The 21222-nt window shown below is 41.5% G+C and overlaps 1 protein-coding gene across 1 annotated transcript in view; it reads left to right on the top strand.

The window, feature by feature from the left end:
• The window catches only part of SPATS2 (spermatogenesis associated serine rich 2), a 44121-nt gene that overhangs the window by 475 nt on the left and 22424 nt on the right, over nucleotides 1-21222 (top strand). The window contains exon 2 of the mRNA XM_065419362.1: nucleotides 8666-8956. Coding sequence (XP_065275434.1) covers nucleotides 8932-8956 — 25 coding nt within the window. The 5' untranslated portion in view covers nucleotides 8666-8931. The remainder of the gene's footprint in view (nucleotides 1-8665; nucleotides 8957-21222) is intronic.

Raw genomic sequence — 21222 nt, 5'->3', positions numbered from 1 at the left:
GGGGCAGAGAGCTGATGGAGGGGGGGTGGACATAGGGGGCTTGAGGGGGCAGAGAGCTGATGGAGGGGGGGTGGACATAGGGGGCTTGAGGGGGCAGAGAGCTGATGGAGGGGGGGTGGACATAGGGGGCTTGAGGGGGCAGAGAGCTGATGGAGGGGGGGTGGACATAGGGGGCTTGAGGGGGCAGAGCTGATGGAGGGGGGGTGGACATAGGGGGCTTGAGGGGGCAGAGAGCTGATGGAGGGGGGGTGGACATAGGGGGCTTGAGGGGGCAGAGCTGATGGAGGGGGGGTGGACATAGGGGGCTTGAGGGGGCAGAGCTGATGGAGGGGGGGGTGGACATAGGGGGCTTGAGGGGGCAGAGCTGATGGAGGGGGGGTGGACATAGGGGGCTTGAGGGGGCAGAGAGCTGATGGAGGGGGGCTTGAGGGGGCAGAGAGCTGATGGGGGGAGCTTGAGGGGGCAGAGAGCTGATGGGGGGAGCTTGAGGGGGCAGAGAGCTGATGGAGGAGGAGGAGGGTGAAAGGAGGGGGCGATGAGGGTGGCGCTGGGGGGAGAGCAGGCGGAGCGGTGCAGGGGATGACCTGGGGGCTCTGTGATAGAGTAGCGAGAAGAGGTGGGGGACTTGGAGGATGACCCAGCGAGGAGTTGGGGCGAACGGCTGAACGGGGGTGATGAGGAAGATGTACAGCGGCAGGTGGGAGAACATAAAGGGGAGACTAAGGTCACTGGTGTCAGCTGTGTCCATGGGAACGGACTCCTGATTTGTACTGCACACTGGCACATACACAGCCAAGGGTCCTGCTGCTCTCACCATCTCGCCCCTACTCCCTGTGCCTGTATATTACACCCACTTGTTACATCCTGGCCTGTAAACTCTTTGGGGGTCTTGTGTTTATACGACAACCACTTCAATGAGGGCCCGATCCCCATTGGGGCCTGCAGGTGTTACTATCCTGCAAATAAGAAATGATGACTGGGAATGAGGCAGCAGGAATATGTCTGATGAAAGGCAGGTAATACTGCGAGGAGAAAAATGGGCAGGACGGTGCTTGGAATCAGCAGGTTTTTGGCATGGTTTCCCTGACTATTCAAACATTTAACATGTAACATTTAATAAAGAATCTGTTGGGCAGCTGTGTGTGTGTGTGTGGGGGGGGGAATGTTTTACAGGCTGGTTTAGTAACTTTTAGCACTGGCTGTAAAATGTTTTGGTTTTGGTAGAAAACTTCAACAAAACCAAAACATTTTGATTTTGTCTAAATTTACAACTGAAAAAATAAAGTTTTCAGTTTTCTGATGAAAAGTCATTTAGTCGGAAAACAGAAAACTCTTCTTTTCCAATAAAAATATTTTTTTTTCAAGGAAATCATACTTTCCACTAACATTTTTGTTTAATCAAAAACTCGATGGAAAACATTTGACACAATCCACACAGAAGTAATACATATCTATCAGCTAATTTGCCCTGCATCACAAATGTACAGCAGTAGTGGTGGTTGCTGGAGCCACTGTAGTTAAGGGTTTGCCAGCATATACTTCTGTTTTGAGGGAGAGTTGACTTGTGTATTGGATTGTAGATTACTTTTCAAGTGGCTTTCAATTATTTTATGATTTTGCTGAACAACTGCAGTATAGTCCCTAAGCGAAAGGGGCTAATTAGATTCAAGACAAAGGAAGCGGTGACCTGCAAAGAATGGGGATAGAGACATGTTTTTTATAAACTCTTTATTAATACAAAGAAGGTGTGAGGTTTTTTAAATCTGCTTGTTTTTAAGTTTACAATATCAAGTACTGTCTGTTGGATGACTCTTTGATAGACTTGGACCACTCAAACTGACATCACAAGAGCCAGGAGAGTGAAAGCTGAGCAACTGAGAGAAAGGAACTTTCAGTGGGACTTCTTAAAATTCATCATTTATTTGTTGTTAACCCCTATTTAATTTAGGAGATCTTAAGGATTCAACACCTTTGCCCCTTCAGTTAAGGCAGGAGATCTAACAGCATACATTTTCTGAGACTTCCAGTAAGTCCTCTTTGGATGTCTTTCTTCTAATGCTATCTGAACTTTTTAAAAGAAATCTTTTACAGATTATGTTGAAAGAATAGCCAAAAAGAAACCAGCTCATTTTAAAAAAAATTCCTTCTATAGATCAGTGTCGAACAAAAATCTTATTTTTGTGGCTTTCAAACCCAGAAAGCTATTTGAAAGTAATCATGGTGGTTTAACAACAAACAAAAGAGAGAAACTCTGTGTGTATCTATTTGAACAAGCTGCATCTAAAGAGCAAACAGCTCATATCCATTATTACTTCTTGGGGGACAGTCTTGAAGTTTATGTAATGTTTGCAAGGTGCTTTGAGATCTCTAATGGAAGGTTTTATAGAATGAAGAGTTAAGAAATGTTTGCAATAGGGAAGTAAGAATTTTGATAAAGCGACAGTGGTGGCAATGCCTGGAACACCTGACAGAGCATGCACACAGCTGCAGTCCAAAGTATGCCTTAAAGCTTCACAGCTGGTTGTAAGAGACACTAAAATACCATCAGGACAAGAATCTCTATCTCTTTCTTTCCCTCTACATTTTCTACCAGGGATCTGGAGACAGGGACTTCTGCTAGTCTCTGCTCCCTTTACTCAACTCCTCCTTATCTATTCTTGTCTCCTCTTCTCACATGAATATGCAATGTCTTTGTCTCCTCTCATTTGGCTAAATTGTTCTTCCGGCCAAGCTGGGCTGGATGCAGGCCCATCCAGAATGGCTGCTAGAGCATGACAGGTTCTCTTTCTGTACAGGGCCTGATTACACTGTCTGTGTGGCACACATACCTCCCTCAGGACCAAAGAGCTTGGAACGAAACCGTTGAAGACCAGAGTAATACTCAGCACTTTACACCAATACAAACACTTTGCAACAGATGTGAATTATCCCCACATTACAGTAGGCGCATGGAAGTGAATTGACTTTCCCAAGGCCACATAGCACATTAGTGGTAGCGCTGGGATTGGAATTTGGGAGTTCTTGCTTCCAGTTCTGTGACTAGTCACTAGACTACAGCAGTTTTTTTTAATATGCAAGTCTTATAAAAACAATCCTGCATTGGATGGTATCCATTCACTATACAGTTGTGTAAAACACGGTGGTATCTGGCATTAATGGTATAATCTGGCATTAACTAATGCAGTCTACTGGTGGGTGGTGTGGTGATCTGAAATTTGTGGAAAAGTAAAATGGTTGTCTTTTGCTTTTTACCTTGGTATACTGCATCTACATGTGCACACATGTTGTGTGTTTGTGCAACAAATAATCAGTGTGTTCTGAGTGGTGTTTGCATTTTCACTTCTCTAAGGTGCAAGACCGTATAAAACTAGATTGTAAGAGGTATGTATGTTCTAGACTATGTAATGCTTAGTTTGTGCTCTTCATAATCCTTTAATTGAAGGAACAATACAGGTGTGGATTTAAGGAGACCATAGACAGCGACATCTCTATATTTAAATATTCAGTTCATTCTTGTACAAAATAATGAACTGGTTAGAGCAAGATATGTTCCATATGGAAAAATCCTGAATAAAAGTTTGAATAGGATAGTAGGAAAAGATTGTTTTTTACAAAATGATTTTGCTTTCCTCTCCTAGAAACATCAAAGGATTAGTCTGGGGCAGGGGGAAAAAAGCTGCTTTATGCAAACAGAGATTCCCCTGGGGCCATTGGTATTGGAGACACTTTCAGACCTGTGCTCAGAAAACCAAGGAGGCCAGAGTGCATAAAAATTCCCCTCTACCTCTCCCCTCCTCTCCATGCCAAGTTGTTAATAGCACTGTGTATTAAATGTGCCTTTTTTCTTCTGGAATCTGATTGTATAGATTAAAAAATCAGTTCCTGTCATGCTTTTCTAATAGCTTTTACCACTGTCTGGCATGTTCATGGGTGCTGAAACTGGGGGCACTGCCGCACCCCTGGCTTGAAGTGGTTTCCATCCTATGTAGGGTTGACCGCTTAATTCAGTGGCTCTCAGTACCGCCACTATACAAATTGTTCCAGAACTCCTGGACATATTCTGTTCCCTCTTCTGACAGAAGCTACCTAAGCTAACCTGCTAGTATCAAAACATTGAGCACGTTCAGTTTAGTGTGTGATGGCGGCCATCTGGGCTCACTAGCCTGTGAACCAGGTTTAAATCTCTTCTGGAGCGGAAAAGCTAAAAGTCTTCGAAGAGGAATGATGGAGGCCTGTGTCAAGCTTTAATGATGCTGGCAGTTGGAATTATATGGCTTTTTTTGGCTTTTGCTTAAAGAGGAAGTGTCAGAGATCCAGTACAGGCTGACAAATAAAGTGAATGGTGTCAGCTGGGAGGCAGGGTTTTTTGCGGGGACACAGGACACAACAAAAAAGAAAACTTTTTTTTTTTTTTTTTTTTTTAAGTATTCTTAATTATTCTCACTATTCCTACCCCTAGCAGGTATATGAAACCTGTTACGGCTCTAAGTATTGTTTGTGGTAAGACAAAATACGATACTTTGGATTCCTAGGTTAATTTGGGGGCACTTCTATTACATGGTACTTAACTGATCTTTAATCCTGTGTACATGTGTATGTGTTACAAAGGCAGGGTGCATAATATTTTGGATAAACATCTTTGTTTTTTGGGGCCTTTGCTGATGGTAGTCATCCTGGTATCTTGGAAATAGTTACTTTTTGTGAATGATTATAAATTACAAATGGAAAGATTTATCCTAGTAAAATGGTATTGTGTGTAGAATCACACAGACTTCCGTGTGCTTGATCAACAAGATTAAAATAGCTTGGTAAGGGACTACTTTACTCAAAAGCCAATTAGCCAGATGCTACTGTATAGCACGAATTATGTTGTTTAAGCTCAAGAGAGAAAAAAAACCAACACTACTTGCTTGACATCCCAACATGAAAATGGTAAAAATCCTTCTAAGTAGCAGATTTGTCCTTTAGGCTTCAGGATAGTAGCAGCAGAAGCAACTTTTTTAGTTTATTTAATAGATAACCCATGCAAAGCTTTCACCAGGTACATACTTTTCCTCCCGGCAAACATTAGATAGCCAGTGAGTTTAAATATTGACTAATTATCAGTCCTAGACTATTATCGTAGTATTCTTAAAAGAGGCTATGGATGAGTATCTTTTAAAGTTGGTACTTCCTACAATAAAGGCATAAAGAAGCTTGAAAATATATCCCTGCTCATCTTGTTATTCTGTTTGGAAAACATTGTGGTTTTTTTTTTTTTTTACTTCTAAATTTCAAGCTACTTTAGCAATGCTAATTTCTTTTTCACATCCTATTTTATGTAATCAGCTAAGTGACTGCACAGCTCTGGGAACAGCTTAATTGCTCCAGAGCCAGAAAAAGAAGCACAAATTATTGTAGTTTTTTCTTTCTAGGTCCTACATAATCTGTGGATTTAAATTTCATAATGGAGTTACTTAAAATCCAACAAATCAGATATTCATTCATTTTTTAAATTTTCTTACGGTTTTTAAAGGTTAATATTTGTTTTTATACAGATTTTATTGAAATATACCATACCTAATGTCTTAGATGTTGGGATATCTTTTCTGACTAAATACACTATCCTTTTCAATTTTTTTTAACTTGTTCTACCCTTTGGTTATTTTACCGGTCTTGGAATTTAAAGAGATGCTTCCACTTTGTTTTTAAAAACAAAAGTGATTTGTCTAAGCCTTTCATCTAACAACCATGTTGCAATTTCCCTGCTGGTCAGTTATTTACAAGGCATCTGGTTGTGAATGTTGCACAACTTTATGAAACTGAATATTAACATAAGCTGAAGTTGCTTCCGATTGTCCAAGTTATGTTTCCACCCTGGCAGTTTCATTTGATAATGTACTATTGATTCCATCCTTGAGACTATAATGGCCAGCCATTTAATGCTTATCACGTTTATCAATGGCTATATTCCTTTGATCCATTACTAGAGTATCATTTATATGATATTGTCAGGCTTGGTAAAGAATAACTTATAATTGCTGGTAAATGCCTTTGTTTTTTCCAAGACTTAATTACTGCAGTTATTTTTCTCTTTGAAATGAAGACATAACTTGCCTCACAGTTGGAGAGGCTTACCTTTTGCAAAGTGCTTTGAGATCCTCAGATAAAAGGCATTGGAGAAGAGTGATATATAATACATTAGGCTATTTAAATGTATTGCTGCCATATATTGTCTGAATGAGGCATCTCTCTAGCTATTTACTGTCCAGGAATTTGCATTTATAGAAAATCCACAGTCAAAAGTACTGTTAAAAACAAAAAATCAAGGTTAAGACAATCCCATAAAGCAAGGAGCTTCACTTAAAGGGACTGTCAGGTGCAGTGGCAGATTAAACACTGAGCCAATGGGGCGTGGGCCCCTGGAAAAATGGGTGCCCCTGCACCCATACGTGCTCCGCCCGCCCGGCGGAGCCGGATCGGGGTGTGGGGGCTCCCATTTGCTTTGGCTCAGGGCCCCACAAACCTCTAATTCGCCTCTGGTCAGGCGTTATAGATGAAATGTTGCTTCTGTATTTAAAATTGCCTGGGTACTTTCACACACTGCTCTGAATCGCAGAAGCTGTTTTGTTTTCTGAAAGTAAGTGTTGCATAAGACCTTACATTATAGCTATGTTCCTGAAAGATCCTACAAAAATAGACTTCTGGGTACTAGTTCTGTGATCACAAGTGTGTATATATACCACATTCCTTCTCCTGAACAGGAATTATCTTGAAATCCACAGCAATTCAGTTCTAGCATTTCCAATAGCAGGATCCTTGTATCATTTACAGTGTACTGCCTGCTGGCAGCCAGGAAGCAGGCAGGAGGGTGGGGAAATGAAACTTACACGTACTCGGATGATCCAGAGCACATCTGTTTTGAGCATTGACGGTGTTTCTGCAAGCAATGATTTTCTGAAGGTCCTGGCAGTAGGAAAAAGTTCAGCTGGTTCCCTTGTTCTATCCAAATATTGAAGATTTAGTCCTTCACTAAATTTCCTGGCTTTTGTGGGGATCTCATTTTATTTTCAGAATTTCATTTGACATACTCCAAATTTAATGGGTGGGGTGTGCCTCAAGGCACCAGAACCTAACCAATTGCGTTATTTAATTCCAAGAGCTGAAGGCAGCAAGACAGGAGTTTGTATTCCTTCCTTTCTTCCTTCCAAGAGCTTTGCTGACAGGTAAAAGGGCTCTCTTATGCATGCAGCTTTCAAAATACACTGAGTCTTGATTGTATTCTAGCAGCTTCCTCTGTATCTTAGAGCGTACGTCTCGTGATTGTAAAAAGTGTGTTTGAGTTCTGTGACTAGAAGTTAAAAATGTTTTTAACACTTGTATAGTTTAGCTTGGAAAGTTTTAGTTATAGCAAATACTTCATTTATAAATCAAATACATTTGTATAAGCACCTGTGTTGTAGGAATCTGCTAACGTTCAGTTGTCCAGTGTTACTAGTTTCTTGTATTATGTTAGTGTTGCTGCGTTCCCTAGATGTGGTGACAGGTTTCAGTGGTAGCCGTGTTAGTCTGTATCAGCAAAAAAACCGAGGAGTCCTTGTGGCACCTTAGAGACTAACAAATATATTTGGGCATAAGCTTTCATGGGCTAAAACCCACTTCATCAAAGCCCACGAAAACTTATGCCCAAATAAATTTGTTAGTCTCTAAGGTGCCACAAGGACTCCTCGTTTTTTTCCCCCCTAGATGTGTAAACCATATCCCGGGAATGTCTTTAGCACACGTCCCTAAGCAGGGGTTTACTATCAGCTCTTCATTGAGTTTTTACATTTCCTTCTGAATGTGGCTGTAAGGTTTTAGCGGGCCAGCTGGCTCCACAGAGCTGTGCCAATTTACAGTAGCAGAGAATTCCTTATTAGTCCTTTTTTTTTTTTTTTTTTTTTTTTTTTTTTTTGTACCTTGTTCTTTGTTTTGCCTGTCACGCCTGACTGTGGTGACTGCTATCAAGGCTCCTGCACTAATTAATGGGAGCAAGAACAGTAACATCACTGACCCCTTCATTTCTTCAAATTAAAAATAATGCAATGCAGAGCGAGAACTATTCCTGCTTCAGTCAATTGCGGTCATGTTCTTTGCTGAAATAAAGTAACAGAAACTATGGGTGTGGTTAGAGAAAAATCAGAGCAATGTAATGTTGCCTTGCTCAAACTGAACATGCTAACACTACTTAATATGAAGAGAGATTCCTGAATGAAAGTTCTGCTAAATTTTGTCTAATATAGGAATTCGGGCTCTTAGTCCCTTGCATAATGAACCCTGCATACAGAAATTTAATCTCCATGCTACTATCAGTTTAGACAGCTGTTTTTATAATGGGTCATAAATTGGCCGTAATGCTTTTGTGCTTCAATAAAATTGTCTTGTATAGGCTACACTGACTCTCAATTCCAGAACTGCAAGATTGCTGAAACTCAGGGCAAAGTCTTTAGAGACCTTGCTGCTTTGTGGTTAGATTTTCTTTTTTTTTACTGGTAGTTTTACAGTGCCCTTTAAGCAACATAAATGTTATTTTTAAAAAGCGTTACCCAGAAGAGCCCAGTACCCTATGAGAGTTCCTCTACAGACATGGCTAATACAGCAGGAGTTTTCTAACTTAATTCCTTTCTTGTTTGGTTTTTACTTTCAGAATCTGTGAAAAGGACAATGTGAGCTGCTACCTTCAGGCATCCTGATAAGTTGGTGTTGAGAGGAAGGAGCCTAGAGTGCTTTGCTGTTCAGTCAGCAGACTTTCTGACGACTCTAGCTCCCATTTGCCATCCGTACCAGATATTTGCCATTTCCTTTTGATACAAGACGACGTGTGAATTGCAGCGGTCAGCCACATTATTCAAGGGAGAGGACTGTTTTTCCTTCCTCATATAATTAATTGACCATAAAAACAAATACGCAGGGATGTCTAAGAAACAAAATCAGAAAGGTAAGCTTACATGTGAATGAGGCGTTCTTGGCTGGATCATGCATCAGTTAATATGGTTATTGGTTTTGAAGTGATCAGTTTGGAAAAACTTTGACAACCTTGGAGGATAATTGCTCTCCCTGTCCCTTCCAAATCTGATAACATAACTTGTCAGCTTGTCCCCACTACTTTAGTGGACTCCAGATAGTTCATGTTTTTGTCTTGCTTCCATTAACACTTCAGTTGTCATCCAGATAGCATCTGATTCTAGGCAATTCCACTGCAGTGTGAATGTTGCACTGTATTTGCAATCAGCCTGTATGGAAATAATATGTGATCTACTAGAACCAAAATAATCTCCTGTGGGGACACTGTTTTGCTGTTGCATGTGTGAGTTTGAATAGATGTCCATATCATACATTGGACTTGATGAAGCTATGGGCATTCTCTGGTCATTAGCATTTTGTATGATCATTCTTTCACTCCAGAAGTGATGACCAAGTTTGCTTCCTTTCAGAAGTGGTCTGACAGTGTCTTTGTCACATGCTCTGTGTGCCGTTAAAATACTCGTGAAGAATGACTGTATATGCATAACAGCATCTCAAAGTTAAAGGGATACTGTCAAGTTGGAATCTAGTACTTAAACAAAAAATTTAAATTCATCTCAGGTACTACACCTAACTCCAAGCCATCCTGACAGTTTTTGTCTTTAAAATTGCTGCCCTATTTTTTGAAATGTTTCTCTTTTCTTGCTCTGTGAAAGACAACAGGGGAATGGTGGGACTGACTAGCTACATCATGCTGTCAAATGCACAAAGCAAACAAGCTGAAATCCTAGAGGAACATAACTTTGTCTCTAATCTGTTTCAGTCGTAACAATCTTAGGCCCTGATCCTGCAGTGGGATGCTGTGACGGGGTGGATCACAGAAACCCCCTTGGGAGCTGCCACCCGATGTGCAAAGACTACCCCTGCTTCTGTTTTCCCTGCCAGCTCAGGATTCCAGCACCCTGTCTTGCTGAGCCAGCCACTCCTGTCCGGCTCCAACACAGGCCCAGGGTCTGAATCACTTGTCCCGAAGCTGCAAGTTTACCTGAAACCAGCTCACAGGAGTGTGCTTGTCTTTAGCACTCAGATGCCCAACTCCCAATGGGGTCTAAACCCAGATAAATCCGTTTTACCCTGCATAAAGCTTATGCAGGGCAAACTCATAAATTGTTCGCCCTCTATAACACTGATAGAGAGATATGCACAGTTGTTTGCTCCCTCAGGTATTAATACACACTCTGAGTAAATTACTAAATAAAAAGTGATTTTATTAAATACAGACAGTAGGATTTAAGTGGTTCCAAGTAGTAACAGACAGAACAAAGTAAGTCACCAAGCAAAATAAAATAAAATGCGCAAATCTATGTCTAATCAAACTAAATACAGATAATCTCACCCTCAGAGATGCTTCAGTAAGTTTTTCTCAGACTGGACACCTTCCAGGCCTGGGCACAATTCTTTCCCCTGGTACAGCTCTTGTTCCAGCTTAGGTGTTAGCTAGGGGATTCTCCATGATGGCTCCTCTCCCTCTCTGTTCTCTTCCACCCCTTTATATATCTTTTGCATAAGGCGGGAACCCTTTGTCCCTCTGGGTTTCCACCCCACCCCCCACCCCCCACTGGAAAAGCACCAGGTTAAAGATGGATTCCAGTTCAGGTGACATGATCACATGTCACTGCAAGACTTCATTACTCACTTGCCAGCACACACACATACAGGGAGACTCACAGGTAAACAGCCATCTGCAGACAATGGGAGTCATCAAGATTCCAAACCATCATTAATGGCCCACACTTTACATAATTACAATAGGCCCTCAGAGTTGCATTTTATATTTCTAGTTTTAGATACAAGAGTGGTACATTTCTACAAACAGGATGATCACACTCAGTAGATTATGAGCTTTGTAATGATACCTTACAAGAGACCTTTTGCATAAAGCATATCCCATTTGCATTATAGTCACTTATTATCAATTTTTTTATAAAACTATCCCAGTTACATTATATTCACTTATTATCATGTTTTTATAAAACCATGTAGACTGCACAACGTCACACCCTCCTCCTGAACTTACTGCCAGAGACTTGGACACTGACCATGGCGGAGGCAGTATACCTAAAATTCGTTTTTGGGCTCCCCTATGGGGCAGACACTCCTGTGTCCCCCAAAAGGGAAAGAGACCCTGATCCAGCTGTAGGCTCACAGCTACCAGCTATGAGGGACCTTTCGCTGGCCAGCAAAATCCCCCCCCTTTCACTCAGGTTGGGTTTGCTTCCAGCTAGAGTCCTTGGGGTTTGTTCCCACCGCAGCAGTCACCAGGACCCCAACTTCCAGCTCCAGGATACATGTCTCTGTGCACCTCTTCCACTCCATTACAGCCAGGTCATGCTTCTGGGTCTTAATTGCTTTGTTTCTTAAGTCCAGGCTGGTGGGCAGCCTTTTCTTTTTCCAGGTCAGCCTTTTCCCAGGCAAATTGTATATCAATTTCCATTTGTCTTCCCTTGAGACCATCACTCGATGAGCTGGGATACCACAAAGAACACCCTCCTGCCAGAACAGGCACCCCTCCCCTCCTGTCTTGCTAGGTTAGACACTCCAGTCAGCTTCAGCACAGACAGAGGTTGGGCCACACCCATCTGCAGTTCACTGAAACTGAGATGCACTCAGCTCAGGGGTTTCTTAGTTAACAGAGACATTCCTAGCACCCATTGTTCAGTCTTTCTGGGCAATTTGAAACTTGTGTAGTTTTAGCTTCTTTTCATCTTCATTCTTACTTATTTTGCTTCCTTTTCTGTCCCTACTTCCCTTTCCCGAAATAAGCAAACAGAAAATAACAAACCAGTAACCACTTTGTCTGTTCTCCAGCCACCACACTTAAAACTCACTTAAAATCACTACCAGTATCTCAAAGCAATCAGCTGTGCACAGATCCTGCTCGACTACGCCACTGTGGCGGGTTGGATCACAGAAACCCCCTTGGGAGCTGCCACCCGATGTGCAAAGACTACCCCTGCTTCTGTTTTCCCTGCCAGCTCAGGATTCCAGCACCTGTCTTGCTGAGCCAGCCACTCCTGTCCGGCTCCAACACAGGCCCAGGGTCTGAATCACGTGTCCCGAAGCTGCAAGTTTACCTGAAACCAGCTCACAGGAGTGTGCTTGTCTTTAGCACTCAGATGCCCAACTCCCAATGGGGTCTAAACCCAGATAAATCCGTTTTACCCTGCATAAAGCTTATGGAGGGCAAACTCATAAATTGTTCGCCCTCTATAACACTGATAGAGAGATATGCACAGTTGTTTGCTCCCTCAGGTATTAATACACACTCTGAGTAAATTACTAAATAAAAAGTGATTTTATTAAATACAGACAGTAGGATTGAAGTGGTTCCAAGTAGTAACAGACAGAACAAAGTAAGTCACCAAGCAAAATAAAATAAAATGCGCAAATCTATGTCTAATCAAACTAAATACAGATAATCTCACCCTCAGAGATGCTTCAGTAAGTTTTTCTCAGACTGGACACCTTCCTGGCCTAGGCACAATTCTTTCCCCTGGTACAGCTCTTGTTCCAGCTTAGGTGTTAGCTAGGGGATTCTCCATGATGGCTCCTCTCCCTCTCTGTTCTCTTCCACCCCTTTATATATCTTTTGCATAAGGCGGGAACCCTTTGTCCCTCCGGGTTTCCACCCCCCCCCCCTCACTGGAAAAGCACCAGGTTAAAGATGGATTCCAGTTCAGGTGACATGATCACATGTCACTGCAAGACTTCATTACTCACTTGCCAGCACACACACATACAGGGAGACTCACAGGTAAACAGCCATCTGCAGACAATGGGAGTCATCAAGATTCCAAACCATCATTAATGGCCCACACTTTACATAATTACAATAGGCCCTCAGAGTTACATTTTATATTTCTAGTTTTAGATACAAGAGTGGTACATTTCTACAAACAGAATGATCACACTCAGTAGATTATGAGCTTTGTAATGATACCTTACAAGAGACCTTTTGCACAAAGCATATCCCATTTGCATTATAGTCACTTATTATCAATTTTTTTATAAAACTATCCCAGTTACATTATATTCACTTATTATCATGTTTTTATAAAACCATGTAGACTGCACAACGTCACAGATGCACACAGGCAAACCTCTGTGTCTGCATAAAGGAAATGGAGTTCCGTGCAATTGCAGGGTCCATCTGCACGCGAAGCATTGCAAGAACAGGGTCTTAGGGTTACAAGTAAAGATGTTTGGACAGAGGTCTGATATATATATACTTTTTTAAGTCGAACGACCCTTCCAGTATTTCTGCTATTTTTTCCAGCTTCTTGTATAAGTGTTTAGACTAAATTCTAGACAAACGTTTTTGTCCATGATAGAGCTAACGAAAGGTTCTGGGTTGATGACAGGATAAACTGATGTCCTCTCCAAAGAAGTGGCAATGACCGTGCAAGTTTCCTCAAACTGCCTTTGTAAGACACACTTCCCCCTTGCCCTAGGGATCACTTCTGGGAGTGGGAAAGTAGTTTGGTCTCCATGCCAAAAGTCAGGGACTAGGCTAGATGTCCTAAGTGTGTGTGGGGTTTTTCATGAGCCTACTATTTATAATTCTACATGGATTCGGTCATCTGCTGGAACTTTAAACAAGGGCACCAGTTGTGATTGTGGCTGTGGGCACCTACCCACTAGGAACCAGTTTGAAACCACCTAGCTGTTTTATAGACATTGAACAGATGCCAGATGGTGTGTGAGGCTGCCTTGTGGTCACCACTTCCCTGATCTGGATTCAAACCAGAGACCATTTAAATATGATGTCTTTGACATAGGATCCAAAAGTACACTAAACATATGGACATTTCACCACTGTTGAGTAGCCAACTGTACTTGAAAGACTTGCTCCCTGGCTGTGGCCCTCAAAGGTTATGGTTTGGTCTTTGAGATTCTGGCTTACATACCAAGCTTTATCCTACAGCAGAGTTTCCCATCCTGGCTGGACTCTCCCTGTTGCCAGCTGTTAGAGTGCAATGACAGATGTGGTCCACCCTATGAAAAAGTTTGACAACTTCTGACCTAGGCCTAAATGTTATTTCTAGAGTACATGATTTTTCCAGGGTGTGTTAAATGCTAATACTGCATTAATTATGGTCGCATTAGTAGGCTCCGCTGTAATGTCTGGAAATAGATACCACAACTGAATAGTTTATACTAGTGAGTGACATCTCATTTGCAATGATTAGCCCACTTGCCATTCTGCGACGGTATAGTTTTGTATTTCTGTGACAGGATTTGTTTGTATCCCAGAGAACAAAGGTCAGTGGAGAAATAGATGACTATCAGGCGCACGGTAAAGTCAGCACTCATTTATGAAGATATTAAAATCAGTTGGTGATGAGCTGGTGTGTTTCGTTTTTTATATTTTAATGGATTTTTATACCATTTCCACAATTTATGGAAGAGTGAACTCCTGCTGTTCTTCACTGGAGTGTCTTATGGCAAAGTAATAGTGCCAAATAATTTTTACTCAGGGAAATGAAGCTTTTATTCTGTCTCTGAAATTTATATAAACCTACCTGGTTTTCCTATTAATTTACTGTTTTGCCTGAACTGCCAATCTTAAACAAACAAAATTAAGTACCTAATTTATCCCCGACAAAGAAAATAATTACTAGTTTTATCTTGGTGGTTAAAACTGATATTTGTTTTAATTAAAGCCCTGATCCTACAAACACTTATACAAGTACTTAATTTTGATCTCATTGGGGGGGACTACTGTTCCCTATTCAACCTTTCTTTAAGAAAATCTTTGTTATGTACGTTGTGGGTTTTGTTTGCTCCTCGTATCTCAAATGAATATTTATGAACAGGATCATACTGTGACCCTCACCACCATCCTGCTTCCTTACCAAGTCCAGAGAAAAGACTTTCTAGTGTGTTGGGCAACCTTCTTTGGGCACAACGGTCACATAATACTTCATCTCGCATCTCGCCATGAACTGAATGAAGTAGCTTTACGTTTTACACGTGCACTTTTTGACCGGCCAGTTGTATCTGCCTCTCCAAATGACACTAAAATAGGTTTTTGTTGCCTACATTTAATATGGCTTTTGCACAACATGTAGCATCTATAATAGCCACAAAATGTACACAAGTGCATTTCTTTCACAGACCACGGAAATATGCAAATAGCCATCTGGTTTAGTTTCACACCCAGCTGTCCACACTTGATATTCTCACATCCTGTGTTCCAAAGTATAACAGTTACCTCTAGCAAACTGATATTGCCTTGGGCACTGCTGGAGCTATTTGGCGTGGAGAGGTATTCAATATATATACCTATAGGATCATTTAGAATAAGAGGTATGTTGTTAGGTCCGTTTCTTCTTTTGAATTAGCCATCATCTTTTTTGCTTACATACTTTGACTTCTCATTGTAATTATGTAAGTAGCTTTATTCCAGATAATAACTGTTCCTGGTGGAAATAAACTTCCTCCTTTATTCCTTTTCTCTCTAGACCTTACTTTCCTTGTTCTTGTATCTATCTTATGCCTGTCCTCTTTATTGTAGAAGATACAGTGCCGAGGTAATTGTTAATTATTATTCAGACTTTTGGTGGCTGGATTGGTAGCAGTTTTATAGTTAAGGTGTAATAAGATTTCGATTGTAAGCCTTGTGGATACTCTTCAGACTTTCTTTAAAAGAAATCCTTGTGATTTGAATCTTAGTACATTTTCTGAACAGTTGAAGGAAATTGGTCAAGGAATTTTGGGTTTACAGCTAATCTTTCTCAAACCTTTTGCAAACTGTACTGTTTTGGAGAGAGGGTTGTTATAACTCAAATTGCTTGAACAATAGAACTTCAAAATATTGTTACCCAAATTTCTTAAATGTTTATGTAACACTTTCGAAAATGCTTAATGCCCATCTTTAAAAGTGACTTAGGCATTGAAGAGCCAAAATGACTTAGGCACTGAAGAGCCAAAGTGCCAATAACTTTCAGTGCGATTTAGGTTCAAGTGCCTTAATCACTTTTGAAAATCAGATGTAGGCTCCTTTAGGCACTTACGCCCTTTTGACAAATTTACCTCTTATCTTTGAAACATCCTGTCAATTTTCTAAGTATTTATTTTGAACTGACTTGTCTGCTGCCGTAGAATCATTTTATCAATGAACATTTTAATGTGACTGGATTTCACAATTCAAGCTTTTTACCTGAAGAAAGGAGTTCTTGTTCTCCAAGGATTTTCCTGGGAGCTTCTACATTGAACTGGTCTTCTGCCGGAAGGGTCTGGTCCTTAAGTCAGGATTTATCTATAGAAGGACTCTGAGAGGTTAGCATTCTTGGGGAAGATTACTGCATAGGATAATCTTGGATAACTTTAAAATGCTGTATCAAAATGATAGCCATTCAGGGGCTGAAATACTGAGTAATGAATGATTGGACTACTAAATTTCACCGCTAGCAACAACGCTGCACAATTAAACTGATGAACAAACTTGAAGAGAAAAATGCATCTGGAGATAGCAGAGGGGAATTAACCTAGCTAGATAGGGAGCCTGCCTGGGAAATGTATAAGGGAGCATTGGAAAGGGGCAGGGAAAGCAGTTATCTGTGAGAAACTTTAATTGTGGGGACCTGCAGGTCCCTTACTGAATGTGGGTAGCCTGATTCAGTTGCCTACACGAGGAGCCCCAGCTGGGTTTGTAGCAGGTGGCCATGTGGAGAGCCTACAGAGGAGTATTGGGGACACACCAAGTGCCTACAGAGGAGTAAAGGAATCAGGAACATACATGTGGACAGCAAGCAGGGATATAGGGTCAGAGTCAATAGAGATGTTTGAACCTGGACTGAATTTTCAATCAGCTCTTTAATTGTTTTGTTTTATAGCCTTAACTTAGTCAACAGCGATTTTAACTGCTTTGTTTAAAAAACAAAAATCCTGGCTAGTGAAGGAATATTTTTATTCTCGGATATTTTGATGCATCTTTTCCCTCAAAAAAGCCACCTCTGCTCTATAGCAAAGCCTCAGCGAGAACTACTGAAAGATTTGTAAGAGGAGCTGTAACTATTTTTAATAACGCAGCAGTTTTGAAACCAAATCATGGGTTCATCTGTTTCTCCTCCTTGAAGCACCAGAGAGTGGAATTTCCCTCTGAACTATGCAGAAGGATATTTTTAAAATCTTTTGAAAGTTTGCATGCAAAGTATTGGCATATATTCACTTTGTATCTTGTGCATAATGCTGCATTAATTATAACTTTTTACTGAAAGATCTATACTGCAAAGAAACCACTGCACCCTAATGCAGTCCTAGAATCTCCATTTGAAATGTCGTTTCTTGAGTCCAGATGTAGGACTGTATCTGGGTTATACCGTATGTTTCATTTAAACTTGTGACTAACTTCTTCCCTCTGGAACTGCTTAGAGATGCAAAGGAAAGGCACTCTCAGTGGGGCTAACTGTCTGCGTAAATATTTGGGGTAGTTTGGTGGTTCTGCTGATTCATTGCTGCCTGAAATAATAGCATCATTATTTGTATTGCCAAGCTCTTTCCTTCACCATCATTTTCCAGCCGGCCCCCACTAATGCACATTACCCTGCTGTTTCCCGTCGGGCTGGGAGTAGAGCGAAACAGAGGCTGCTGCTTGCTATGAGAGCCAAAGGCAGACGTGTCAGTAAAGCTGCCGCACTCTGGAAAGAGTTCAAAGATTATGCAGGAAATTGACAATCAAATTATGGGGGACTCCTATTAATTTTCTCTTGGTGACCTTCATTAGCAATATTTTTCAATTTATAAATCAAGACCACTTTTTAAAATGCCCATTCTGCGAATTTGAATTTGTGATCAGAATAATTCAGCAGAGTTCTTTCTGCCTCTGACATAGGCAGTAGATTCTGCAGCTCAGAACTTTGGTGGTAGCTTTGTTGATAATACACAAGGGATAAAAGTTTCCAACGTGCTCCTCTGTCATTGATAGGAGTAAAACTTGGCTTGTAAGTAAAGTCAACAGATTTGACATGAAGAGATGCTGCACAGAGGGGAATGGTGGAGTAAGAAGTTGCTGGATATTTTTATACCATAACACTCTGTGTATTGGAGTATTAACAGCATTGTCTTTAGAAAAGTAGCTGGAAATGTGCAGTTGTAATTTAATTTGCTGTCATTTTCCAGCTGCAGATGGGAACTACATGGGGTGAAGTGAAAATTCTGCTGGTTAAATTATGGTTTATTTCTTAGGTTTCAGCCAGCTGAAGGCAGCAGGGTTTTCCCTCTTCTCTTGCTGCATTACTTGCTAATTCAAAACGATGTGCAGGGCTTGGGTTAAAATTGCCAGCTGTGACTTACTGTCACTTGTAAGTAGTAGAGAGCCAGTGACTGCTAAATTGAATCAGTAGCTAATAACTGGATGAGTACTTAGAGATGTTTTGGAATGGTTTCCACCTGTCTCCTGGAAAGGAAGCACTGTGCTCTTAAGGGTACTGTCTTCATACCATCAACTTTCCCTACATCTTATGGGAGTTTTACCTTGGGACTAAACTGTCAGGTTTGAAAAGTCTGGCTTTAGAGTCGAAATGCCATCTTCGCATATTTGGGTAGGCCTCGGCTGTCAGCAATGGCTAACGTAGGCACTCTAGCAGCACTAATTAGTGTACAGAGATTCTCTACCCTGTTGCTTTGTAGCTAGATTATTGGGGAGAATATGAAACCTTTTAAAATATTAATTTTTTTTAGTGCTGTTCTGTTCCATCCCTCCGCCTCCAAATGAACGTATGTCCAGACACTGGAAATGCAGCCTGCTGCCCAGTTAAAAGCTCCGTGTATTCCAGAGGATTCCATTCCCATCTCACAGGTGTCAACCTCGAGGATCCTGTAGCTGGCAGGTCTAATCTGCTCACCTGTGAAGGAAGTCTTTGAATCACCACACGCAGAGTTTCACGGTGGTAGACAGTATAAGACTGTCAATGAGCGGTTTTAATTAAAATTTGATGAGCTGACGACCTTCAAATACAATGTTTCTTATTTCTGACTTTATAGAGGCTGTATCCTACTTGGAGATGTATTTAAAATGTTGTTAGAGGAAAGTAAATGATATTTTTGTCTAGACAGACTCCTTGTGTGCAACTGCCACTTTTTCCCCCTGGCTGACAATACAGTGAGATCACAACAGGGCCCTTGTGCTGTTAAAAATAACTTCCATAGAAACAGATTGAGGCCTCAAGCCTGGATTTCTTTATCTGAGCAGGCTGTACACAAGTGATTTGGGGCGGGAGGAGGAGTTTAAGATACAGGTTTATTAACCAACCTGTCTTTTAAAATCCTATCGTAGTGTTTTCATTTGTGTGTGAATAGGTGTGTGCATGAAAAAGACGTTCTTTCCCAGGGACCACGAAGAAAGGTACAAGTTGCCATTTCAGAGCAAAAACCATGAGGAGACTTTAACTTGCCTTCTCCACAACCTGAAATGCTGTGGTGAAGCTACACTTTGTAAACCTGATGTATGTTCAGTCTTGGTAAAGTGTGAATGTTTCTGTTGCTCTGTGCTGTATGATTGGTGCTGGAGGGGAAACGCAGTGCCCTCTCTCGTGGCTAGAGCAGCAATGGGCAGTTGGGACTAGAGCCCAGATCCCCTAACTTGGCCTTCGACTTGCTGTGTAACTTTGTGGAAGGCACTTCACATCTGTGGCTCCGTTCTCTTACAGGAGCAATACTGCTACAAAGGTGGGAAGCACAGCAAGATACGCTGCTAAAATTCACAAACAGCTATAAATGTGGAATACAACGGGTCTGTCAGTTGCATAAATATCATAGTGTTTATCTAACATTTCAGGTGCACTTTAGCAATGATATTGAATAGATAATTGAGAGCATTAGAAGGAGTGTTGAGTAGTGTGAGATCCTTACGGAATGTCACCAAAGGTGGCAATGTCTCTTGTGCCGTGCCTGAGCATAGTCTCAGGAATGTGGTTTGAAATGAATGAGGATTACTGCACAGCTTTTATAGCTTCTGGTGTGTGTACAGAGAGAAAGTTGGACAGGAAACAACTGTATTTGAATTCAAAATGGAAAGATACATATCTACTGGTGCAGCGGCTCATCCACTAACCTTTTTGTTGAATGCGGTTGGCTTTTCGTCTATCTCTGCTCTGATGTGTGTGCCATGCGTTGGAGGGACTAATCACTGGAGCAGACCAAGTGGTATGGAATGTTGCTAGAGTGGATTCTCTTTCTGATCTCTTCAGTGCAGCTGTTTAAAGAAGCCAGAGTTAATTTGTATGATAAATAGTGGTATAATACAAGCATGGAACTAGATTTGTGATGACATCTTCCTTATTGATTTGCTTCTCTGGAGGAGACAAGGTTACGAACAAAGAAGCAATTTAGGTGGTTAGCATTGTCTCTGGAGTTTGTCACATCAAATCAATGGGATAGCTGCAGTGTGGCTTACATTTCAACACTACAGAGATCTGGCCTAACTTATTCTGCACTAAATGAGTCGTATTATATTTGTACTTGGAACTCAAGCTTTGGAAAAGAACGTGTCTTCACATGAGGGTAAGGTATACGTTGATATGGTGATAACATTTTTAATGGGAGTCAAGATTTTATTAAGGGTATAGAGATGAGTAATTTAACTGCTGTCCCTTCTCTGATGTATTTCAACCATATCAAGCCAGCTCAGCTCAAACAACCTGCTATAACTGGTGGCCAAACTTACTGATCCTCCAAGCCGCATACAACAGTCTTCAGAAGTCAGAGAGCCAGGGTGTGCCTGACGGGGGTTGGGGCTTCAGCCTTGTTCCTGCTGAAGCCTCAAGCCCTGGCAGGTGCACCCCTTTGGGCAGAAGCCCTGAGACTCCCCTCCCTGCTGGGTAGAAGCCCTTACCCGGCCACCCCGCTGCAAGGCAGAGGTCCCAAGCTTCCCCCCCAGTCTGATAGGCGGAGAATGGAGCCACAATTGGGCCACCCCTGCTCTGTAAGAACATGTGGAAGTGCGACTCTGCAATAACCAGTATCTACAGCATGGTTCAAGCGAAGGAAATTCTCCAGGGTCCTTTGCAAGAAATATTCAAACACAAGGAGGGCTTAATCCATTGAGGAGGAACTGGGTTCTAGACATGTGAATCCAGGTGACGTCTGTACAGAATAGTTCTCGCTGCATTTTTAACTCCATGAGCCTTACATCAACTGACATACAACGGCTAAAGCACGTTCTACATAGGGGAACCC

This window comes from Emys orbicularis, chromosome 19 (assembly GCF_028017835.1).
Source record: "Emys orbicularis isolate rEmyOrb1 chromosome 19, rEmyOrb1.hap1, whole genome shotgun sequence".
In the NCBI taxonomy this organism is placed as follows: Eukaryota; Metazoa; Chordata; order Testudines; family Emydidae; genus Emys; species Emys orbicularis.
Note: the sequence above shows the minus strand (reverse complement) of the source record. Positions and strands in the feature narration are given on the sequence as shown.